Source organism: Chiloscyllium punctatum, chromosome 14 (assembly GCF_047496795.1).
Source record: "Chiloscyllium punctatum isolate Juve2018m chromosome 14, sChiPun1.3, whole genome shotgun sequence".
Lineage (NCBI taxonomy): Eukaryota > Metazoa > Chordata > Chondrichthyes > Orectolobiformes > Hemiscylliidae > Chiloscyllium > Chiloscyllium punctatum.
This window is the reverse complement of record NC_092752.1, coordinates 18661161-18687482: the sequence shown is the minus strand read 5'-3', so window position 1 is coordinate 18687482 and position 26322 is coordinate 18661161. Positions and strand designations below refer to the sequence as shown.

At 39.3% G+C, this 26322-nt stretch overlaps 1 protein-coding gene across 7 annotated transcripts in view; it reads right to left on the bottom strand.

Moving 5' to 3' along the window:
* The window catches only part of LOC140485648 (protein Hook homolog 3), an 80587-nt gene that overhangs the window by 14070 nt on the left and 40195 nt on the right, over window positions 1-26322 (bottom strand). For 6 of the 7 annotated variants that reach the window (XM_072584015.1, XM_072584012.1, XM_072584014.1 and 3 more), the window contains 9 exons: window positions 20871-20981; window positions 20438-20522; window positions 20255-20324; window positions 17526-17666; window positions 13436-13523; window positions 8696-8730; window positions 6314-6396; window positions 5600-5700; window positions 1883-1987 (listed from right to left, as the gene is read on the bottom strand). In XM_072584015.1, the coding sequence (XP_072440116.1) occupies window positions 1883-1987; window positions 5600-5700; window positions 6314-6396; window positions 8696-8730; window positions 13436-13523; window positions 17526-17666; window positions 20255-20324; window positions 20438-20522; window positions 20871-20981 (819 nt within the window). Of the gene's footprint in view, window positions 1-1882; window positions 1988-5599; window positions 5701-6313; window positions 6397-8695; window positions 8731-8947; window positions 9217-13435; window positions 13524-17525; window positions 17667-20254; window positions 20325-20437; window positions 20523-20870; window positions 20982-26322 lie in introns of those variants that run through there. The other variant, XR_011962400.1, reaches the window with a different exon arrangement.

Sequence of the window (26322 nt, the reverse complement as noted above, 5' to 3'; positions counted from 1 at the left end):
ATTCATAAAAACAGGATGCAGAAGTCTACTAAAGTCAAACAAGATGACTCACAACAGTTGGTTACATGGAAACTGTTCAATATTTTTATTTCCTTCATTGAAATAATCTGACTATGACATCCAGCAGTTTTAATGGTTAAATCTGGTGTTACACTATAAAATATCAATTTTATTTCTCAATTTTGAAATTTACCATTAACAGATTTGGAATTTTAATTGGGTTGCTAGACCAGCACAAGCAGCATTTAACTACCACATCTACACTTCAGACTCTGATTCTGTGTATTCCTCGTTCTCTATTATTTAACGATTTTGATCAGTAAGTTTGCAGATGACACCAAAATTGACAAAGTAGCAATTTGAAAGAGGAGGATTGTCAAAGTACACAGCACAACATAGATTGCAGAGCTGGGCAGAGAAATGGCAGATGGAGTTTAGTACGGACAAAGGTGATGTGATGCTTTATGGAAGATCAAATTCAGGTGCAAATTATACAATAAATGGTAGAACCCTTAGATGCATTGATATTGGGAGAATCCAAAACCAGAGGGCATAGGTTTAAGGTGAGAGGGGAAAGATATTAAAGGGACGTAAGGGACAACTTTTACATGCAGAGGGTGATGTGTGTGTACAATGAGCTGCCAGTGAAGGCTAGTAAAATTACAACATTTTAGAAGGAATCTGGATGTGTATATGAATAGCAAGGTTTTAGAGGGATATGGGCGAAACACTGGCAAACGTGACTTGATTTATTTAGGATATCTGGTCACATGGACAAGTCGGACTTAAGGGTCTGTTTCTGTACATCTCTGTGACTCTACAAAGGGACCTGGGCATACAGGCCCACAGAACCCCAAAAGTGGTAACATAGGTGGTTAAGTTGGTCAAGAATGCATACAGCATGCTTGCCTTAATTGGCTGAAGAATCAAATATAAAAGTTGGCAAGTTATTTTACAGCTGTATAAAACTTTAGTTAGGCCACATTTGGAATATTGCATGCAGTTCTATTCGCAACAATGACAGAATGATGTGGACGCTTTGGAGATGGTGCAGGGAAAGTTTACTGTGATGTTGCCTGGTCTGGAGGGTTTTAGTTATGAGGAGAGGTTGGATAAACTAAGATTGTTTTCACCGAAAAGACGGAGGTCGAGGGGCAATCTGATCAAGATCTACAAAATTATGACAGGCTTAGACAGGTTGGACAGTCAGAGGCTTTTCCCCCAGGGTGGAAAGGTCAACTACAAGAGTGCACAGAATCAAGGTGAGTGGAGGAAAGTTTAGGGGAAACCGTTCACACAGTGTGGTGGGTGCCTGGAATGCACTGCCAGTGGAAGTGGTGGAAGCAGGCGTGTTAGTAATGTTTAAGGTGTATCTTGAGAGACACATGAAAAGGAGGCGAACACAGGGATAGAATCTTACATGGACAATACGTAGCAGGTCAAAATAAGGAACAGGAATCATCGCAAGCTTGGTGGGCCAAAGCACCTGTTCCTGTGCTGTATTGAATTGTATTGCATTTTGCAACAGGAGGTTGATCTGAATGTCTGCTTACTCACCTTTCCACACTGAAGAAGTGTGAAGATTTCTCCCTTCTATTTCACTTAATCACTTACTCAAATGTTTCTCTTCCACTTGTTTGAATGAAGCAACCCCAAGGATAAAGCACACTGGATATTTTACTCTATAATGGGCACTACATAAATGTAAGCTTTTATAATAACAGTCAATATTGACAGATGGGTTGTGCAGCAAACAAATGAAGGTTCACAATAACTTACTTTCTGAAAATGGATCCAATCTGCTTCGAATAATGTGTCCATAACAAACCAGGAATAATTTGCTCAGATAACTGACCATCATGCCAAATGTAAAATGCCATACCGTTAAGGAATGCAACATTCGTTCCTTTTCTTGCAGCTGATTTTTCAAAGATTGAACTTCTGGGGCTGCTCCTTGGTTCTGCTTGGGATCCAAAGTCCTGATAACCTAAAAGAAAATGGGCAATTATATTTAAGCATATTTTATTTATTAATATAATGATGTATATGTCACAAGAAAAAACACTGAAAACTTAAATAATTAATAAAAAGCAGCATACTCAAAGATGATGCAGCTAATAATAAATAAGGATAAGTTTATAGCAGATTGGAACCATTGATGACTACGTACATCAAAACATCTTAGACACTGTTCACCAAGAGCCCATGTTCCTGGCAGTTTCATTTGTGGATTCTACTGACTTTATAAACCTTTTTATCTCTCAGACTTTGCCTCTACATTGGCACAATGCTGTAGCTCAAAAGCTTTGCTCTTTCTGTCACGACAGTACCATTTCTTTCTTCATGAACATGGGTCTCCCAAAAGTTAATGAACATGTTACAATACTTCAAGCAAATCTTCAGTCTGTCTTGACAACATCACGGTCATTTGCCCTGCTTTCTTCATTACCCACCGGTTCTGATAAAACACCTGCTTTGGCACTCTTACATCATTCCAGTACACCCAACCATTAGTCCTGATCATTAGTTACAGCAAACTTTGTTTTAATTGGCACCCTATGAACTGGCATTCTTGATAAATCGACAAAAATTATATACCTTAAACAACAAAAGTTTACAGTATTATATCACGATCTCAGAGTAGTCAAGGTTGCAAGTGACAAGGCTCTCTACTGGTAGGTTTTATTTAATGCAAAGTTTTGCATTATCATTTCAGTGAGTTATGCTGTAAATAAAGTAGAAGAGTGATGTGCATACCCCCTGCAATACTTTGCATGCTTTTTCATTGAATACGGGGACCTCTTGATCAACCAAAATATTTGATCAACTGGCACACACCTGGTCCCAGGTACCAGTTCGTAAAGAGTTCACTGTATCTTAGCCTCAGTGACGTCCCTGTAAACATATTCTGTACTTCATGACCAGTGACCTTGTCTTGTCATCTATTATGAAGGTACAGACACATCTATCCACAGTAGTCTGAAATGATATGCTTTGTCAGTGAATTGGGGTTTGACCCAGAGGTAAGAGCAGTAACACTGTGCATAGTTAATCCATTTAAAACAAATTGAAATCAGAACCATTAAATATGCAGGGGTGGCAGTTTTAAGAGACATGGCATATGTCGAGACAACTAGACGTTTTATATACCTAGTTATTTGACTTTCTTGGGAAATAGAAGAGTAGGTACCATGTTAGCAGGAGAATTTGCCACAGAGCTAAAATTTAAGGATGTAGAATATGGTTGTTAAGACAATATTCATGGAGTAAGAGTTAAGAAAAAGGGAAATGCTGCCTTCATTAAATGCACAGCAGGTGGTCAAAAGACAAAGTGAGATTTAAGGCCAGCTCAGAGAAATTTGCAAAACCAATAAGTCAACTGGGTGACAATAACTATCAAGTGGAATAAAGATGTAGTCAGAGTGGAGAATGCTATTCAGAAAATAACCAAAACTGGCTCCTCAATTAGGATGTTTCAGTGTAACCCAAAACTATTGCTTGATTTCTTCAGGAAAATGAAGCAACAGCTAGTTTATATCAAAAAAGCATAATTGAGAAGACAAGGATTAGTGGTAGGCTTTCTCTTAAATGATATAGTAATTTCATGGTACTCTGAACAAGAACATTCACTTGATACAAAAGAATACAGTTAAAAATCAAAGGTCAGCAAACAGGGCAATGAATCAGCAGTGAGAAAGAAAATCTTCAAATATGAAATATAAATATCATGAAGTAAATATATCCTAATAAAAGTGCATTTGTGTGTTATGAGTGAATGCAAAGAATAATACAATTTTGTATTATAAACAAAGGTTTTAAAGGGAATGGTATTAGCAGTTTATAAGCACATGCAAAAAAAAGAGTTGGAAAGTGAAAAACTGTTCAGGAATGAAGGATGGTACCTATTTATGGCTGTTGCAAATACAATGGAAGAACTGGATATTTTGAGCATCTGTATTTAGAAAGGATGATTGGAGTTAAAAGGTAAGCTTACTATAAAATGATATGGACCTAACATAGGAAATTACATTGACAATTATTCTGTAAGAACTAAACAGAAGAATGGATAAGCCACATGCAAAGGGTAGACAACCCTTTATCTGAAATCCAAAATTCAAAGGTTTTTTTTGTGAAGTTTTTATCTCACTAACGAGGTTGTTTATCATGCAAACAGTTAACCCAACTCCACACCCAGTCGATAAGTATCACTCAGATGTGTTGTGGGTGGGCACGCACTGGCATGCCTCAATTCTGTCTCAGGGCCTGTTACTCTCAGAGTCTGCTGTTTGGTAAGATTTTTAAAAATTTCACCGTTCAACTGTCACTTATTCCGAAATTCCAAAAATTCAGAATTCAGAAAACCAGCAGGTCCCCAGGGTTTCGGATAAAGGATTGTATACCTTTAATACCTGCTAAGTATCCTTATCTAGGCTAAAATTATAATGGTCGTGGTTACGGTCAACAGGACATTGTTGCACAAGATCGTTAGGACAGGATTCTTGGTTAAACCATTTTCAACTGCTTCGTCAATTATCTTCCATCTCTCCTGAGGTCAGGATTGGAACTGCTTGTTGACTAATAAGTAAAACAGACTATCTGCCCATAACAGATGTTGGACTAACGTAGAGGCTCAAATGGAAAAGATGCATAAGATGAAAACATAAAAGTAGGCCATTCAGAAGAGTGAGTCTGCTCCACCATTCAATGAGGTCATGGCTGATCTGATAATCCTCAACTCCACTTTCCTTCCTTTTCCCCATAACCCTTGATTCCCTTATGGAGTAAAAATCTGTCTATCAGCCTTGAATATACTTAACAACCCAACCTCAACAGACCTCTGTGGTAAAGAATTCCACAAATTTCTACCCTCATAAAATTTTCCTCATCTTTTTTTTAAAATAGGCAATCCCTTACTCTGAGATTATGGCCTCTGGACCCTCCCAATAGGAGAGACAATCTCTCTGCATCTACCCTGTCAAATCCTCTAAGAATGTTGTAAGTTTCTCATTCAATAAAACTCCCAAGTACAGCCAACTTCTCTTCATAAGAAAAATACCCCCCATACCCAGGATCAATCCACCGAGGAACCTCAATTATCCTAAGGAAACGGGCAGGGAGTATTTCATTCGGTTAATTGAATTCCGGATAACACAGTTTCACCAAGCATCCGGATCTTGCTGGATAATCCAATATTCTGATATTCGAATGCTGGATAATCCAGATTCCTCTGTAAACCTTCTCAGGATTGCCTTCATTGTTGGTATATCATGCTTTGGTCAAAGGGGCCCAACTGTTTGAAGCATGTCAACTATGGTCTGACTCATGCCTTGTACAGCTTTAGTATGACTTCCCCATTTCCTTTGCCTTCTCTATTACCCACCAAACTTAGATGCTAGCTTTTTGTAATTCATGGTCAAGGACTTCCAAGTTCTTCTGCTCTGCAGCTTTTCAACAGTGATTCATAGTTCACTACAATTTACATAATACCACATGACAAAAATACTATGAACAACATCATATGATTTAACAGGAACTTTAATGGATTTCAGGTAATCTGATAGTAAATGCCCTTATGAAAACTCAGAGAAATTGTACTCACACTCTTAGCCTTTTCTAGGTATTTTTTGTATCGGTCCTCCATTTGTTTCATATCTTCATCTTTCTTTCTCAAGGCCTCTTGAAGCTCTTCAATTTTTTGAGCTGTATTAAGCAGAAGCAGAATAGTTGAATTTGCTTCATTAAATGGTATTTATATACAAGGGCACAGCAATTTTCAGAAAGCTACTTGATCATGGCAATAATAAAAAAAAATTCAACAACTGTACTGTCAGTACCTAAATAACTCAGACAAGTGAATAATTTACTAGTATGCCAAATGAACAATAAGCTATCACAACAAATGCTAGAATCGGGGCATTTAGATTAGATTAGATTACATACAGTGTGGAAACAGGCCCTTCGGCCCAATAAGTCCACACCGACCCGCCGAAGCGCAACCCACCTAGACCATTCCCCTACATTTACCCCTTCACCTAACACTACGGGCAATTTAGCATGGCCAATTCACCTAACCTGCACATTTTTGGACTGTGGGAGGAAACCGGAGCACCCAGAGGAAACCCACGCAGACACGGGGAGAATGTGCAGACTCTTGAGGCGGGAATTGAACCCGGGTCTCTGGCGCTGTGAGGCAGCAGTGCTAACCACTGTGTCACCCATTTATAAATGTTTAAAAAAATTATTTTGATAAAGTAAGGATGAATAATTAAAATTATTAACCAATAGATCTATTTATAAATTTACAAAGACTTACAGCTGTTGTTGTATTTTGGTTCTAAATCATCAATGTAAGCTCGTTTCTTCTGAAGCTCAGTGTGGGCTTCATGAAGCTTCTCCCTGAAACATATAACATAATGATACAATATTCTTAAAATTTGAGATGTCAACAAATCCAATAAGTTTACTTGAAAATCTGGAAACATGCAAGTTTAGGGATTTTTTTCAAATATACTAAATAAATAGGATATGTGGAAGATATGTTAATAAAATAAAGACGCTGATTGTAGAACACACTTCTATGCAAAGTGTCACTCAGTGTTCTTTCATTTCAGTATATCTACTGAACCACCTTGAGCACCATTGCAGAACAACTTGCATTTAATACCGCCTATCTCATACCAAATTATGTAATGTAAGGTCAGTGTTGAATCTATTGAAGTACAGAGCAAATAGAGTCCCCAGTCTTCTCTTCCAGAACTATTTACTTTTATGGTGCTATGATAATGCACTCCACACAGAAAACAGTTCTTAAACAATCTACTAGTATCACTGTACCATGAGATATTAGGATTTTACTGGATTATTAAAAATAAAGTGGTTTTAATTTCAGTATTTGCAAGATTGCAATCAATCCTATGTAAAGATGTTAACAGCCTATGCAAAAGAGGGATCTCAATTTCAAAAGACAGACTTTCATTCCACGTCTTTTCTTTTAACCTAAAACAACTTGTATTTATAGTGCATCTTTAACACGATAAAACATCTCATATTGCTTCTCAGAAGAATTGAACAACAAAAGAAACACACCATATAAAGATCTATCAGGTGAGATGATCAAAGACTTGGACAATGAAGTGGATTTTGAGAAAAAGTCTTCGAAGAGGAACAAAGTAGTGAAGCAGAGGGGAATAGGTTGCAAATCCCAGAGCATAAGGCATATACAACTGAAAGTAAAGCTACTGATTATGAAGCAATTAAAATAGTGGATGCTCAGGTGCGTCAGGATTAGATGAGCATAGATATTTTAAAGGATTCTGGAGCTGAAGGAGGTTATAGAGCTAGAGAAAGGTAAGGCCATGGAGGGATTTGAAAACAAACAGAAGAATATTAAAAGGGAGTCAAGGTAAATTATTGAGCATACAGTCGATATCTGAATGGAACATGGGTGCAAACTAGGATATAGGCCACTCAAAAACTGTAAACACCTTCAGTTATATCAATTTCTAAGTGTGAAATGCAGTGTAAACACGAGAGAAAAGATTGGTGGAAGAGAGTGGAATGGAAAAAAACAGGTGTCTTGTTGTCCTTCCATGTTCCATTCACTGAAGATTTGTATTTCTTGCAGAGCATGGTGCCATGTGTGGAATGAGCAGTCAGGAAGTGGAGGAGGCTGGTACAATTACAAAACTTAAAAAGCATCAGGATGGGTAAATGAATAGGAAGGGTTTGAGAAAGAAACGGGCCAAATGCTAACAATTGGGACTAGATTCATTTAGGATATCTGGTCGGCATGGACAAATTGGACTGAAGGGTCTGTTTCCATGCTGTACAGCTCTAAGACTCTATGACTCTTAAGTGCTGTTCTTACACTGCATCCAACTTTGAGTAATGGACCATTGCACAAAAGCACTGACTATTTTGTCTGGCAGACATAAAATCTACAAGTCCAAGGCAATATATTCAAATAAAAGCAAAATACTGCAGTTACTAGAAATCTGAAACAATATAGAAAATATCAGAGCAGCAGTAACATTGAATCTTATGAACTGAAGAGTCATAACAGACTCAAAAAGTTCTCAGTTTCTCACTCCATAGATGCTGCCAGACCTGAATTTCTCCACAATTGTCAGTGCTTGTTTGTAATAAACTCTGTTCATAACATTAACAATAGACCATTTTAGTAATTTTACAATTCACACACTACTACAAGATTTCACTTTCGTCTCAAGTATATTTTGATTTTTGCTGGTGATGCATCTAGATTCCTGTTATTTTAATCATTGCTTCTGCTAATGAAATGGTTGAAATTATAGGCATGCCATCAACCAAAAAACATGCATTTGCCAATCTGTCAGAGTGGAATGGAGCAGATGCTAACTGGTTTAGTTGTTTCCAGATAAACTGCCAAGGGCAAGGGAAATTCATCTGTGAGTCAGCATTCACAATTCAAGATTTTGGCCTTCAAATTACTGCAATACCTTATGAAAGATTTGATTCATTAACTCTGAACACCTACATGATGGAAAAATGTTCAACAGAAATTTACGCAGCCGAACATTGAACATTTGGGAAGAGGTGTGGGGAAGAAATATTGTTTGAAGTTACCAGTGAAAACTAAACCATGATGCTTACATCCAGTTTGCCAATGATATCAAGGCAAGGCATTTTTGACCATTTGGTAAAATAAAGTACTTACAGATGTTCTTCCAGTTTCTTTTTCAGAAGAATTGACTACAAAAAATAAGAAAATACAGAAGACAATCATAAAAAGAAAAATTAAGCTCCAAATACAATCCTATGTTTAACATAACAAAATACAAAATACAAAATTTATTGATGCAATTTCTATAATAATTATAACTGAGTTCAAAAATTTAATATTTGTTTCATATTAGTACATGCTAGCAGTTAGCAATGTAACATGTTACTTAAATAAAGACATACTCACAATAGCCTACAGCAGATGGCCATGCCAAGAAACAGAGATAATATGTTAGTAGGAAGCAAAAACACCAGCCAGCAGAAGAAACTCTTCAGTTACAGGTGAACGAGAAAAATTTAAGCCTCTTAATTTCTGGCACATGAATGTTTTGTCTGTCTTCTCAGCTGGTATGAGTGGTAGTTCCATCATCTCTCCTGATCTGGAGAACTTTATTCATACATATCTCTTAATATCCACATTGCTTTCAAGTATATCAGTGGCTTCCAGTTTCCACACTAAAACACAAACGATATTTACAGAAATGAAACACACGTATAGGTTGCCATTTCTGATCACCGAGGAGGAGCATCAGCATTTCTGACTACAAATGGACAACAGAAAGGAAAATTTAAGGAACTAATTCGACCTTTTCCAATGTCACCTTAAGAGGTTTAGAATCTAATATTTTGAAAAACCTTACAAAAGCCTGTGGAAAATTCAATTTTTATCTCAGGGTTTCATTGCTCGAAAATGTATGAAACTACTTTCTAATAGTTATTGCAAGCCTTTAGAATAAATTATGACAAGATTTTGGAGTTGGCATATCATGTTGCAATGATATAAAACACTGGTGAGGCCACTTTTGGAATACTGTATACTATTCTGGTCACTACTCAACAGGTAGGATGTTGTTATATTTGAAAAGGTACAGCAAGTATTGCTGGGACTGGAGGCTTTGAGCTATAGGGAGAGGCTGAATAGACTGGGGCTAACCTTATAGGAGGTTTATAAAATCATGAGGGGCATGGATAGGTGAATAGTTATGGTCTTTTTCCTAGGGTGGGGGAGACCAAAACTAGATGGCTTACGTTTAGGATGAGGGGGGGGAAAAAAAGATTTAAAAGGAACCTGAGGGGCAACCTTTTCACACAGACGGTAGTGCACATATGGAATGAGCTGCCAAAGGAAGTGGAGGGGGTACAATTGCAATATTTAAAAAGCATCTAGATACATATATGAAAAAGAAGAGGGATGTGGGACAAATATCGACAAATGGAACTAGGTCAGATTGGGATATCTGGTCAGCGCAGATGAGATGGACCAAAGGGTTTGTTTCTGTTATTAGTGACTTATGTTCAAGGAAAGAATACAAATCAATACTCCAATATATATTCCCAAATTAGCAGCTTGTATCCTCAGGGCACAATTGTGTTAACCCAAGGAGCTTTTCAACTGTAAATCACTTTGAATTAATGCCTACAGTACCTACTTTATCCATTGGTGGTGTTGCGAGCTTCAGTCTCGACCCACTCAGGCCAATTCCCAACTCAGTTCTCTCCAAAACTCAGGATCTCCTGCAAACAGTCCTAACTTGGAGGTATTTTCAATATTTAATTGAACTGTTTGAAAGTTAAAATTAAAAACTGCTTGCCTTGTGGTCTGTACTTCTTGGTAAGACTTAGTTATTTATCAAAATACACTTGAGTCTTTGGTCATAGATAGTGAATGCTCTCCTTCCACCATCAACCCCACCATCCCCTAAAATCTGTTTCAAAACTCTGTTGATAGGTTATTTGCCCCAAATTTGAAGATCTGGGGAGTACCATCTTTTCATTCATGTACTAAAGTTCTTACAGCAAGGTTAGATCTCACGGAATACAGGGAGAACTAGCCATTTGGGTACATAACTGGCTCAAAGGTAGAAGACAGAAGATGGTGGTGGAGGTTGTTTTTCAGACTGGAGGCCTGTGACCAGTGGAGTGCCACAAGGATCGGTGCTGGGTCCTCTACTTTTTGTCATTTACATAAATGATTTGGATGCAAGCATAAGTGGTACACAGTTAGGAAGTTTGCAGATGACACCAAAATTGGAGGTGTAGTGAAGGTGTAGGGTTACCTCAGATTATAACAGGATCTTGACCAGATGGGCCAATGGGCTGACAAGTGGCAGATGGAGTTTAATTTAGATAAATGCGAGGTGCTGCATTTTGGGAAAGCAAATCTTAGCAGGACTTATACACACAATGGTAAGGTACAAACAAGGACTGCAGATGCTGGAAAACAGAGTCTAGATTAGAGTGGTGCTGGAAAAGCACAGCAGGTCAAGCAGCATCCAAGGAGCAGGAAAATCGATGTTTCAGGCAAAAGCCCTTCATCAGGAAGGGAGGCAGGGAGGCAGGGAGCCTGCAGGTTGGAGAGATAAATGAGAGGGTGGTGGGGGTGGGGATGGGGAGAAAGTAGCATAGAGTACAATAGGTAAATGGGGGTGGGGATGGAGGTGATAGATCAGATAGGTGGGTGGAGTGGATAGGTGGAAAGGAAGATAGGCAGGTAGGACAAGTCATGAGGGCAGAGCTGGAAGGCTGCAGCTGGGATGAGGAGGGGGAAGGGGAAATGAGGAAACTGGTGAAATCCACATTGATGCCATGGGGTTGAAGTGTTCCGAGGTGGAAGTTGAGGTGTTCTTCCTCCAGCCGTAGGGTGGTGAGGGAACAGCGGTGGAGGCGGCCCAGGACCTGCATGTCCTTGGCAGAGTGGGAGGGGGACTTGAAATGTTGGGCTACAGGGCGGTGGGGTTGATTGGTGTGGGTGTCTCGGAGATGTTCCCTAAAGCGCTCTGCTAGGAGGCACCCAGTCTCCCCAATGTAGAGGAGACCGCATCGGGCGCAACGGATACAATAAATGATATTGGTGGATGTGTAGGTGAAACGTTGATGGATGTGGAAGGCTCCTTGGGGCCTTGGATGGAGGTGATGGAGGTGGTGTGGGCACAGGTACCAGCAACACTACCCCCCCCCCCTGCTTTTCCAGCACCACTCTAATCTAGACTTAATGATAAGGTCCTGGGGAGTGTTGCTGAACAAAGAGACCTTGGAGTGCAGGTTCATTGCTCCTTGACACTGGAGTCACAGGTAGATAGGATAGTGAAGGTGGCTTTTGGTATGCTTTCCTTTATTGGTCAGAGTATTGAGTACAGGAGTTGGGAGGTCATGTTGCGGCTGTACAGGACATTGGTTAGGCCACTGGTGGAATATTGTGTGCAATTCTGGTCTCCTTTCTATTGGAAAGATGTTGTGAAACTTGAAAAGGTTCAGTGAAGAGTTACAAGGATGTTGCCAGGATTGGAGGATTTGAGGTATAGGATGAGGCTGAACAGGCTAGGGCTGTTTTCCCTGGAGCGTCGGAAGCTGAGGGGTGACCTTATAGAGGGTTACAAAATTATGAGGGGCATGAATAGGATAAATAGACAAAGTCTTTTCCCTGGGTTGGGGGAGTCCAGAACTAGAGGGCATAGGTTTAGGGTGAGAGGGAAAAGATATAAAAGAGACCTATGGGGCAACCTTTTCACACAGAGAGTGGTACGTGTATGGAATGAGCTGCCAGAGAAAGTAGTGGAGGCTGATACAATTGCAACATTTAAAAGGCATTTGGATGGGTATATGAATAGGGAGGGTTTGGAGGGATATGGGCCAGGTGCTGGCAGGTGGGATTAGGTTGGGTTGGGATATCTGGTCGGCAAGGGTCTGTTTCCTTACTGTATATCTCTATGACTCTATATGTCAGGGAATAACTGTGATATTTAATAAGATAAATAGCCCTCCTTTTGAAAACTTGCTTCAAGCTCAAAAAATGGCAGACTGTTCAGTACTTTCTTGGATAGTTTATTTTACCCTGCTTGGATGTTGTGCTTACGATTAATAAAAAATTTAGTAATGGCAATTGTAATTGTTGGTTGCTGATGTTTGGATGCCCAGAAGATAAGGTTGTATTTTCTTTATGTCTGAAATAGTTCCTTTTGGATACTGGCATTAACAGATTTACTCAATTCTCCTTTCATAATGATTTCCATTAGTAGCACAAATACAGAACATGGATTTTTAAATTCTTTTTTACTAGAATTTAACTGCAAAATTGGAGGTATTTAATTAATCCATCTGGAAGTTGTATAGACGTACGATAGGTAGGGTGTCATAATTGCACAATGGCTAATGAGTATTAATGTTTCTTGCTTACCATCAATAAATAATTTACTTTTACAAGTCAAGGTATTTATAGGAAAACATTTTTAGGAGAGCAGTCAGACTAATGCAGCAAATAATGATCTAGAGTTTCAGATCCCAATCACTTTCAGGGGTACTGCAGAACTAAACCAGATATTATATTGCAGGGGGGGGGGGGGGGGGAGGTGAGAAGAGAAGAGAGGAGGAGGACAGGAGGACTCAGGTAGTTATTTCACTTCACTCTCGTAACCTATCGCTGGGGTAAGTGACATAGAACTTTCGTAATGACACAAAAGGTTGATGCTTGTCTTTTGTACTGGCAAGCTGCAAGACATTGAGCTAAAAAGCAAAGAAAGTAAATTGAACATACAATTAAATAGCATAGGCAAATGATTTTAAGCTATTTGAAAGTCTTACTGTTAATTAGTTAAGCTTATTTTAAAAGAATCCATGCAGCTCACTGAGCATGACATTGATGTATCAAATATAATTTTGGCACTGTAGGCACACTCACATCTTCTGCTCTTGAGCCCTGATCTTGCAATGCCTTCTGAAGCTCTTCAACCTGAGACTGTATTTCCAAAATCCTTTGATTGGCTAGCCTTTCAGCAAAAAAATTCAAAACACATTTCAGTCCACAGAATCACATAAGTGTTACAGTGCAGGAAGCGTTTCAGCTCTTGCCTGCATTGGCTCTCCAATTCAGCAAATGACTTAGTGCCATTCTTTTGCCTTTTCCCAGACCCTCATGCATTGTTTCGCTATATATAATCATCCAAAACTGTTTTGTTTGCCTCAATTGAGCATGCCTCCACCACACTTCCAGACAGTGCATTCCATACTCGAAACGTTGAGAAAAATATTTTTTTTCTCATATCACTTGTGCTTCTTTTGCAAATAGTTTTAAATCTGTGCCCTTTACTTCTTGATCCATATCAGCAGATACCATATCATATCTATTCTATCCAGATCTCGTGATTTTCAAAACTTCTATCACATCTGTTTTTCTGACTGAATAGAACAGTACCAACCTCCCTAAGCTATCTTAACTGCAGTTTCTCGTCCCTTGCAAATCTCTTTGTACTTTCTCCAATGTGTTCACATTATTCTTGTAGTACAACATCCACAACTCTGCAATATTCCAGCTGAGGTCTATCAATTTCTTATATAAATTCAACATTAACACTTCCATCTCTGAATGCTTTAACTAGTCTAATGGTAGGATGTGAACCCATGCTCCCAGGACATTAGCCTGGACCTCTGGAATACTAGTCCACTGACACTATCTTCCTATGCCATTACCTTTCCTTCACTGAAGCCAAATTTCACAATCAGTCATGATGGGATATGAGAAGAAAGTGAGGACTGCAGATGCTGGGAGATCAGAGTCAAGAGTGTGGTGTTGGAAAAGCACAGTCGGTCAGGCAGCAACCGAGGAGGAGAATCATTAATTCTCCTGCTCCTTGGATGCTGCCATGATGGGATATGAACTTACTATGGCAGATGGAAAAAGCTACGCTCACACATTGATACAATTGCAAAACAAATACTCCTTCTCCCTCACATGCCATTTGCTGCTTTTGGTTACTTGGTTCTTATCTTGCCATCAACCTTCTTTACCCCAATTCCCTTTGCAGCTCCCATGGATTTTATCACCTCCATACATCCTCTACTAATTCATCCTCCTTTGTTGCTCTTGATATCCTTCATTTAACACATCTTGCCCCCTCCACCTCCTTTGTTTTCCCTCATGAGGTCAACCCAAACAATAATGTTTTAAGCAGTGTTTTATTTTTAACTTCTTTGCAGCCATATTCCAGAGGACAATATATTTTCCACAAAAGATAAAGTCTTAATTTATATTGTCTTTCTTGATTAAGATCTCCAATGTTCTTCACAGGCAATGAAACAATTGATAATACAAAGTGAAATGGAAAAGCAGGCTATGGAGAAATATAGAATCTGTGCAAGCATACAACAGGTTAAGCCAGCAGGAAGAGGTGGCATATGGAGTATAACAGGGAAACAGAAGATTATTCAAATTGTTTGGAAGGAAAGAAAACTATACTCTGTCAATGATGAAAATCTATTAAACACTGGTGTTGAGGGATTTTGAATGTCTTTGCAGAAGAAATACAAATTTAATAAATATGTGGGAATGGTAAGCAATTAGAACCAATATGGTGGCTTATTGCAAGGGGCTGGAGTTTAAAAATAAAGAAAGAGTGCAGCAATTGTACAAGACTTTCAGGAGATCTGCATATTCTACAGCAGTCTTTGTTCCAAAGTAAAGATATATATGCTTTAGCAGTGCAGTTGATTGTATCTGGGACGAGAAAATTGTCAAGTGACCCAAGGCTGAGTAGAATGGTCCTAATCTACAGGTAGTCTCACTGAAATTTAAGAGTCCTTGAGTGCTTGAGAGAATAGATGAAGAAGTTGTTTCCTCTAGCTAGAGAACATAGTATTGGGGACAATTTCAGGATATGGGGCAATCATTTAGGACTGAGATGAAGGGAAAATTCCTCCCTCAGGTAAACCTTTAGAATTCTCTTCCCCAGAGTGCTTAGGTTACCCAGTTATTCAGTACATTCAACAATGATTGATAGACTTCTAGCCTTGAAGGGAATTGAGAGATGTGGTGATCATGTGGAAAAATATTGAGCTTGAAGATCAACTTTGATCCCGGTGAACAACAGGACAGGCTTAAGGGGCTGTCTAGCCTGCTACTATGTCTCACAGCTATTTGATCTGCCCCTTTTTAGAACCTTTACCTGTAACATGGTCCAGTTTGGATAAATGCCCCATACCCAAAATGTCAACTATTCTGTTCCCACCTCAGACTGTATGACCCCTAATATTTCCAGCATGTTCTGTTTGTGCAATGGATCTTTTTTCTCATTTCCTCTTCACTGTGTTGAACAAAGATAAAAAGCTGCTTTTTTGATGTCACTGATAATTAATTCAGTTCCATCATTTCCTGTACTCTATTAAGTATAATTATTTAATATGTTCCTGGATATAATGTATTATGATGAGATACAAAACAAGCCAAAATATAACTTAACAGGCAATTGACTATCTCCCTGTAACCAAACTTGTACCCTCTGCTGGAAGTCCTATACGGACCAGAAATTGGTTATGCTGAGAAAGCTCTGGATGCAGCCATAACTTAACTACTCTAAGTGTACCAGGCAAATGCATCACTTTCCCTCTGAAATCCACCTCAACTTCTCTGGGACAAATGTAGCTGAAATAAGGTTTTGCATTGGATATCAAAGTGTTTTGATTTCAAAATAAGAAGTATTACAAACTCCACAAGATTGAATTCACCTGATGGATAAAAAAACTGCAGGATACGGATAACAATACTGATAACTGCAGGAGTTCCTCAGGGCAGTGCCCTTGGTCCAACTATCTTTAGATGCTTCATCAATATCTTTCCCTCCATAAGGTCAGAAGTGGGAATGTTCACTGATGATTCCACAATATTCAACACCATTTGAGAAACGTCAGATACAGAAGCAATCTACGTCCAATATGCAGGAAGACCTGGACAGTCAGGGCTGATAAATAGCAAGTAACATTCATGCACACAAATGCCAACAAGAAAGTATTTAAACACTGCTCCTTGACATTCAAAGACATCTCCATCGATGAATCCTATCAACATCCTTGGGATTTCCATTGACCCGAAACTGAACTAGTCTAGCCTTTTAAATATTGTGGCTACAATTCATAGACTAGGATTTCTGTGGCAAGGAACTCACTTGCTGTCTCCCCGATGCTTGTCCACCGTCGACAAGGCACAAATCAGGAAAGTGTTTGAATACGCAACAATTGGCTGGATGAGTGTAGCTCGAACAACACTCGATGAGTCTTTGACATTATGCAGGATAAAGCTGCCCACCTGGTTGGAACCCTATCCACCACCATCACCACTGAGTCTCCCCCGACACAGTGGTAGCGATGTGTACCATCTACACGATGCACTCTAACCTCTTCCCAAGGCTCCAAATCCGTGACTTCTACTACCTAGAAGGCTAAGGCACAGATGCATGGGAACACCACCACTTGCAAGTTCCATTTCAAACCACAGACCATCACTATTTCCAAGTACAATAAATCCTCTTTATCCACAAAAATAATGAATCACAAATTTGCTGATCTACACCAAAAAGGATAAGTAACAAAACTCAACATCAGTGATTTTTGTTGTGTTTACGCAATTTTTAACCTATTTTTAAACAAGCTCTGTACTCGCAAATGTCATCTCATTTGCTGGGTTTGTCAGAAACAGAATTCTTGCAGATATGGAGGAATGACTGTATAACAACGGTGTCAATACTCACTGGGTTAAAATCCTGGAACTCACTTCTAATTGCGTCCCTACACTGCAAGGACTGCAGCAGTTTAAGATGACAGCACACTACCACCTTCTGCAGAACAGTTTGGGATGGGCAATAAATTGCCTGGCTAATGATGCCCAAATTCTATGAACACATTTTAAAAAATACTTGTGTTGCATCTGGCATTAGTACATCTACTGAATTGGTGTGTTAATATTATTCACTATAGCAAATCATCACTGAAATGTTTCCTACCTATTCTCAGTTTCCAGTTCACTCTCCCTTCTATTGGCATCCTCCAGCAAGCTTTGCAGTAGAGCTATCTTTTCGTTATCTGATCCCTCTTGGTTCAACTTCAGGATCTTATTTTCATGTTGCAGCCGGATAAGCTTTTCCCTGGAACAGAAATATAAAATCCACATATAGCACGTTATGTAAGTTGTTTCACACAAAATATTTTACTACAAAAGCTCAAAGGACTAAAACAGAACAGTTAAGCCTTTGCCCCTATGCTGCTCCTGTCTCATTCTATATTCTTGTAACTCTTTTTACATATTCTGGACTAATTACTTTGAACACACATGTTCATTATATATGGGGAAAAAAATTAACCTATAAATTCTATTGTAACAGTGATGCATCTTGGAAGAAAGAATCTGGAGGAGAAGTAATAAATTGTATAGTCCAATTCTAAAATGAGTGCAAAAATAGAGGCACATGGCAGCTGGATCACACATACTCAAATCTTTGAAGGTGGGAAGACATTTAAAAAAGATTCTGAGCTTCATAAGTCAAAGCATGCAATACAAAAAAAAAGTTATGCTATGCCTTTATAAATTATTAGTTTTCAGCTGAAGCATTGTCTAAGTTCTGAGAACAACATGAGGGAAAGGGTTTAGGACTACTTGCCAGAATGGTTTCCTAATTGAGAGACTTCAGTTATGTTATGTTGAGAGGCTACAGGAACTGGTATTGTGCATCTTACAGCATAGAAGGGGACATTCCAGAACAAAAGTAACTTCTCCTGGAACAAACACGAATTAATCAAAGAAAACTGGCACTAATTTGTTGACGGCAAATTGTGTTTAACTAATTTGATTCAGTTTTTCATTGAGTTAACAGGCTGGGTGGAAGCAGATTCAATATAAAGAAGTGGTAGAGGAGGGTAATGTGATCAATGCAGTGCACATGGTCTTCACAAAGGCTTTTAATAAAGGGCCACATAACGATCTACCAGTAAAGTGAAGCATATGGATTATAGTGGCCAGACCAGCATTGATACAAAGTTGACTGGGTGACAGAAAGCAACAGCAGTGTACAGTTGTTTTTCGTACTGGAGGAGGGCATACAGTCAAGTTCCCCACAGGTCGGAGTCATAATCATCTCTTTTCTTGATCTATATTGAGGATGTAGGTTTGGGTGTAGTGGGCACAATTTCAGATAACACAAAGCCTGGAAATGAACTACAAACAGGCTTCTGTCACGCTTTAAGAGGACATAGACAAGTTGGTGAGAAACAGGAAAATGCAAGGCTGATAAAGATGAAGTATGAACTGATACATTGTGGTAGGAAAAACAAGGAGAGGCAATATAATACAATTTTAAAATTGGTGCAGGAGCAGAGAGATTCAGGGCTATACATGCACAAAACACGGAAGGAACAGGCCAGGTTGAGAAAGTGGTTAATAAAGCATGTGAGATCCTGAGCTTTATAAATAGAACCAGAGTGCAAAAGCAAAGATGACAGAAGACATGTGTAAAACACTGGATCTGGCTCAACTGAAATATAGTGTGTTCTATTCTGGGCACAACCTTTAAAGATGGATGCAAAGGTATTGGAGAAAGTGCAAAAACATTTATAAAAACAGTTCCAGGCACAAGAGATTTGTTACATGAAGTTGGTGCTATTCTCTTGAAAGAAGGTGGAGAGAAAATTTTTCAAACTGTTCAAAATCATGACAAAGCTGGAAAAGGTAGACAAAAACTGTTCTCACTGGTACAGTGCTTGAGAACCAAAGAGTGTGAATATAATGTGAATAATAAAAGAATCAGAGGTGACTCTGGTTACAATCTCTGATGAACAGTCAGTGGACTCAAAACATTAACTCTGCATTTTCCCTGCAGATGCTACCAGACCTGCTGAGTTTCTCCAGCAATTTCTGCTTACTTTTTTAAAAAAGTCTTCACGAGCTAAAGGGAGAGGTTGAGTAGGCTGGGACTGTTTTCCCTGGAGTGTCGGAGGCTGAGATGTAACCTTATAGAGGTTTATAAATCATAAGGGGCATTGACAGGATAAATAGACAAGGTCTTTTCCCTGGGGTTGGGGAGTCCAGAATTAGAGGACATAGGTTTAGGGTGAGAGAGGAAGGATTTGAAAGGGACCTAAGGGGCAACCCCTTCAAGCAAAAGGTGGCGCGTGTATGCAATGAGCTACCAGATAAAATGGTGGAGGCTGGTACTATTACAAAATTTAAAAGGCATCTGGATGGGTGTATGAATAGCAAAGGTTTAGAGGGATATGAGCCAAGTGCTGACAAATGGGAAGAGATTAATTTGGTTGCCACAAATGAGTTGAACCAAAGAGTCCGTATCCATACTGTATATCTGTATGTCTCTCTCTGCAGTTCTTTGTTTTACTATTTGCAACTATGTCATCCCTCATTTAATTGTATTGCATTGCATTTTGAGAACTATCAAGCTTACAACCACCTTGAAAACTATCAGTCTTCCAGTCAGGTCTTTTAATGATTTATAACCACAAATAGACCGGAAATAGTTAAAATAGAATCCAAGAGCCTTCATCCAAGTTAGAGAAATAATAGGAATGGAAATAAAGGTACAGGGCTCATTAAATACAAGAGTAACGAAATTGAATTTGAATACAACAGATACATATTAACTTCCAGGCCTATATTAAATCACATTACTTGCTTTTGAAAGAAAATCTATTATGATCATTTGAAAAAAATAGGACTTCTATATACCTGATTTCAGGTGTGAGTATCTCGGCTGCTAAACTGTCTGATGCCTCTTGACTATTCATTGGAATAAGTCCTATTGGAAAACAACATTTCTTACTATTATACAAGATTCAACTACGAGCATTAAATCCTTAAAAATGTAGCAGACAATCTCAAGCAAAATGAAATAAAACTTTTACTACAGACCGGCTGAAAGTTGGCCTTGATGCACCTGAACACATCGCAGCTCTTCAATAGTTTCTTTCAAAGAATCTCTCTCGGTTCTTAACCTCTGCAGAAATATTGAGTTTTAGACAGCTTAGAGATGACAACATGGACTCAGAATATTTTGAAACTTTCGTTAGTGAATTCAAAATAAGTTCAAGTACAAAAATGCTTTTCAATCTTGTGCATAAAAGTAGTAGTGAGATAAGTAACTTTCAGAAAATTGATGTTATGATTGAACTTTAAAGGTTAGTTGTAGGAATAAAACTATAATGCTATTTTAAACAAACAAAACATAAACATAATGTTTATAACATTTCTCCATGGTTTATCAAGGTAGATTCTTGTTTCAAATGAAATTCATAAGTCAGAATTTTCTTCCAAAATCTAAAATGAAATTGAAAAGGAAACTTGCATCTTTTTCTTTTTGAAGAGTATCCACTTTTTCCTTTAATCTTTTATATTCAAACTCCATTTTGTCTGCCTTTTTTGACTCCTCAGACAACCTGTTTTGAAGTTCAAGAACCTACAAAGATAAAAATTGAATAGAGTTTCAAAATTTATTATTCAAAAAACATCCCTCCATAGTTACTTCCAGCCATTTGAAATACAATAACAAAAACCAAAAGGGACAGCAACCTATGAAAATTCCCTAGTGGAAAACTAGAGAGACATCCTACCAAGTAACTCTGGGTTGCTTATAAGCATTTCACAAATTTAATGTAAACAAAATCTGAGGAATAGGATTTATGACTATTTGGAAAAGCATAGCGTGATTAAAGGCAGTCAGCATGGCTTTGTGAGGGGTAGGTCATGCCTAACTAATCTTATTGAGTTCTTTGAGGTGGTGACAAGACAGGTCGATGAAGGTCTAGCACTGGATGTGGTGTATATGGACTTCAGCAAGGCATTTGATAAGGTTTCCCATAGTAGGCTCATTCATAAAGTCCGGAGATATAGGATACCAGGAGATTTGGCTATCTGGATCAGAATTGGTTGGCTGACAGAAGGCAGAGAGTGGTTGTGGATGGAAAGTATTCTGCCTGAAGGTCAGTGCTGAGTGGTGTCCCGCAGGGCTCTGTTCTTGGGCCTCTGCTCTTTGTAGCTTTTATAAATGACTTGGATGAGGTGGATGAGGGGTGGGTTAGTAAATTTGCAGGTGACATTTGGAGGTGCCATTGATAGTATCGAGGGCTATTGCAGGCTGCAGAGCAACATGGATAGGATGCAGAAATGGACTGAGAAATGGCAGATGGAGTTCAACCTGGATAAATGCAAAGTAATGCATTTTGGAAGGTCGAATTTGAATGCTGAATATAGGGTTAAAGATAGGATTCTTGGCAGTGTGGAGGAACAGAGGGATATTGGCGTTCAAGTGTATAGATCCCTCAAAGTTGTCACCCAAGTGGATAGGGTTAAGAAAGCATATGGTGTTTTGGCTTTCATTAACAGGGGAATCGAGTTCAAGAGCTGCGAGGTTTTACTCCAGCTCTCCAAGTCCCTGGTGAGACCACACTTGGAATATTGTGTACAGTTCTGGTTGCCCTACTATAGGAAAGATAGAGGCTTTGGAGAGGGTGCAAAGAAGATTTACTAGGATGCTGCCTGGACTGGAGAGCTTGTTGTATGAAGAGAGATTGACTAAGCTCAGATTTTTCTCTCTGGAGAGGAGGAGGAAGAGAGGTGACCTGATCGAGGTATACAAGGTAATGAGAGGCATGGATAGAATCAACAGCCGGAGACTTTTCCCCAGGGCAGGACTGACTGACACGAGGGTTCATAGTTTTAACATATTAGGAGGAAGGTATAGAGGAGACGTCAGAGATAGGTTCTTTACACGGAGAGTTGTGAATGCACGGAATGTGTTGCCAGTGATGGTGGTGGAAGCAGAGTCATTAGGGACATTTAAGCGACTGCTGAATATGCACATGGACAGCAGTGAATTGAGGGATGCGTAGGTTAGGGTATTTTATTTTACGTTAGGATTAATCCTCGGCACAACATCGTGGGCCAAAGGGCCTGTTCTGTGCTGCACTTTTCTATCTTCTATGTCCTCCCTGAACTTTCAACAACCCAAAATATGGCCAACAAATATCTTGTTTACTGGAGGTCAAAATAATAACAACTGTTACTTAGCCATTTTGAAACTGAAAAGGAACAGGTTCAGAAAGTGTTCTCTATTTTATATATTAGCTCATGTCTGATAGGCTACCGCATGGTTTTACTCACAGGGAATGTCATAGAATCAAATCGTCGAAATGCAATGAAGATTGTGATTTGGACCAACCAAGGAACCAATACAAAAATCAACAAACTTGCAGAAACCTTTTCAGTGACTGGTGTTGTACATGACTCATCAACTGTACCATTGTGGATATATTCTGATGAAAAGAAATGGGTGCACTAGAACACACCTAACTAACATAGCAGACAATCCAAAGCAAAATGAAGTAAAGCTTATGCTACAGACCAGCTGCAAGTTGTCATATTCAAAGGCACTTCCTAATTTGAAAGGAAAAGGCATTGTCCTTATAGTCCTTCTGTTTGAAATAAAGTTAAATACACAGATTTTTATATGATTTCAACTTTTATAATTTTTCACCAGATCTATGAAAATTGAAAGAATACAATGGTATTACTGTTTACCAAATGATTGCAAGCACTTAGTTCTTCTGGTTGATTCATGGATAATCTTCTCCTGTGCACTTCTGGTCTAAATACTGACTTAAGCCATTTTAGTCATGTCCATTTCATTTACAGCAAAAATTGCAAGTGATGTAAAGCAAGACTGTCAAGTATTTGGAGGAGAGGAAATTATGTGTGGTCTGCCATGGTGACTGGTACACATCAGGAAAACTTCTCTCACTATGTTCCTTCACAACTGGTCTATTCTCTTTTTAGGCTGGTAGGCTTGCTTTATTTCGTCAGCAATTTCCATTTTATTTTTATTTAGTTCAAGCTTATCTCCTATTTATCCATCATATCGAGGGGAACATGCTTAATATGAATGACTGCTCACGCCAATAATATTGACTAACCTGTTCCAGGCTTTTCAGTTTTCGTTTCTATACAATGCAGTATTTTACTTTGACTACTCCTACTATCTTGCTAAGACGTTACCTTTCACATTTTCTATACTACTTCAGATATATCTGTTTGTCGACTGAAACATTTTACAAAAAGGTTTTGAATAGAAATTCCTTCAATGTTATTCTATAATAATTCTGTGCGTTAGCTCGCTGAGTTTGAAGGTTTGTTTTCAAATGTTTCATCACCATACTAGATAACATCATAAGTGAGAGCCTCCGGTGAAGCTGTAGGATCTTTGGTGTCATGAAGGGAGAGGGTGACCAGCCCCAAGTTGTGGTCCATGTAGTTACCAACGACATAGGTAGAAAGGGGGATAGGGATGTAAGGCAGGATTTCAGGGAGCTAGGGTGGAAACTGAGAGCTAGAACAAACAGAATAGTTATCTCTGGTTTGTTATCTGTGCCATGTGATAGCGAGGCAAGAATAGGGAGAGATATCAGCTGAATACGTGGCTGCAGGGATGGCACAGGAGGGCCGATTTCAGATACATGGATAATTGGGGCTAATTCTGGGGAAGGTGGGACCTCTACAAATGGTGCGGACTTCACTTGAACCAGAGGAGTACTAATAACCTGGGTGGGAAATTTGCTGATGCTTTTTGGGTGGATTTAAATTAGCACAGCAGGGGGATGAGAACCTGGAGATGTAGTTCCAGTGCACAGAAGAATGAGAGTAGGGAGGGAATGGACAGGATTTCACGGTCATAGGAATGTGCTGGCAGGCATCAAGCTGGTTTGAAGTGTGTCTACTTCAACGTCAGAAGTATCCGAAATAAGATAGGTGAGCTTGCAGCATGGATAGGTACCTGGGACTTCTATGTTGTGGCCATTTCAGAGACAGGGGTAGAGCAGGGTCAGGAATGAACGTTGCAGGTTCCAGGGTTGAGATCTATCATTAAGAACAGGGAGGCGGTAAAAGAGGGGGAGGTGTGGCATTGTTAGTCAAGGATAGTATAATGAAGGCTGAAAGAACTTTTGACGAGAACTTGTCTACCGAGGTAAGAAATAGGAGAGAGGTCACGCTACAGGGAGTTTTTTTTATAGGCCCCCGCAGAGTTCCAGGGATGTGGAGAGGATTGGCAAAACTACTCTGGAGTGAAGGGATCGGAGTGGTCATTATGGGAAACTTTAACTTCCCCAACATTGACTGGAAATGCTATAACTCTAGTCCGTCTGATGGATCAATGTTTGTCCAAAGTGTGCAGGAGGGTTCCCTAACACAGTATGTCAAAGGGCCAACAAGACGGGAGGCTACACTGGATCCAGTGCTTGGTAATGAACCAGGCCAGGTGTTTGATTTAGTGGTAGGAGACAATGACCATAATTTGGTTACGTTTAGTTTACCGATGGAAAGGGATAGGCACATGCCACAGGGCAAGAGTTATCGATGAGGGAAGGGTAATTATAATGTGATTAGGCAAGACTTAGGATGCATAGAATGAGGTTGCAAATGCAGGGGATGGGGAAAATCGAAATGTGCCACTGGTTTAAGGAACAGATATTGAGTGTCCTTGATAGGCACGTCCTTATCAGGCATGGAGGAAGTGATAAGGTAAGGAAACCGTGGTTTACTAAAGAAATTGCTTCTCTTGTTATGCGGAAGGAGACGACTTAGGTGACGATGAGATGAGATGCTTCAGATGAGGCAATGGAGAATTACAGATTAGCTAGAAAGGATTTAGAGAGAGAGTTAAGACGAGCAAAGAGAGGACATGAATAGTCTTTAGCAGGCAGAATAAAGGAGAACCCTAAAGCTTTCAATACGTATGTGAAGAATAAAAAGATGACTACGGTAGGAATAGGGACACTCGAAGACAGAAGTGGGAAGTCATGTGTGGACCCTGTGGAGATCAGAGAGGTGCTAAACTAATATTTCTCATAGTTTTCACTCCAGAAAAGGAGAATATTGTAGAGGAGAAGAATGAGATACAAGATATTAGACTAGAAAGGATAGAGATTAGTAAGGAAGAGGCATTATCAATTTTAGGAGGAGTGAAAGTGGACAAGTCCCCTGGGCCAGATGGGATTTATCCGAGGATTCTCTGGGAAGTTAGGGATGAGGTGTTGGAGCCTTTGGCTCGTCATTGTCTACAGATTTAGTACCAGAGGACTCGAGGATTGCAAATGTTGTGTCCTTGTTCAAGGGCAGTAAAGATGACCCAGGTAATTATAGACTAGTGAGCCTTACGTGTGTCGTAAGAAAAGTTTTGGAAAGGATAAGAGACAGGATTTATGATCATCTTTACAAGCAACAATTTGATTGCAGGTAGTCAACATGGTTTTGTCAAGGGCAAGTCATGTCTCACAAATCTCAGTTTTTTGAGAAATTGACCAAGAATGTGAATGAGGGTAGGACAGTTGATGTGGTGTACATGGACTTCAGTAAAGCCTTTGATAAGGTTCCACATGGTAGGCTGTCAAGAGAAAATGCAGAGGCATGGGATTGAGGGTGATTTCGCAGTTTGGATTAGAAACTGGCTTTCTGTAAGAAGGCAGCAAGTGATGGTTGATGGAAAATATTCAGCCTGGAGTCCAGTTACCAGTGGTGTGCCACAAGAATCTGTTTTGGAACCACTGCTGTTTGTCATTTTTATAAATGACTTAAATGCAGGCATAGGTGGATGGGTTAATAAGTTTGCAGATAACACTCAAGTCGGTGGAGTAGTGGACAGTGTGGAAGAATGTTACAAGTTGCAGGGGGACTTGGATACACTGCAGAATTGGGCTGAGAGGTGGCAAATGAAGTTCAATGCAGATAAATGTGAGGTGATTCACTTT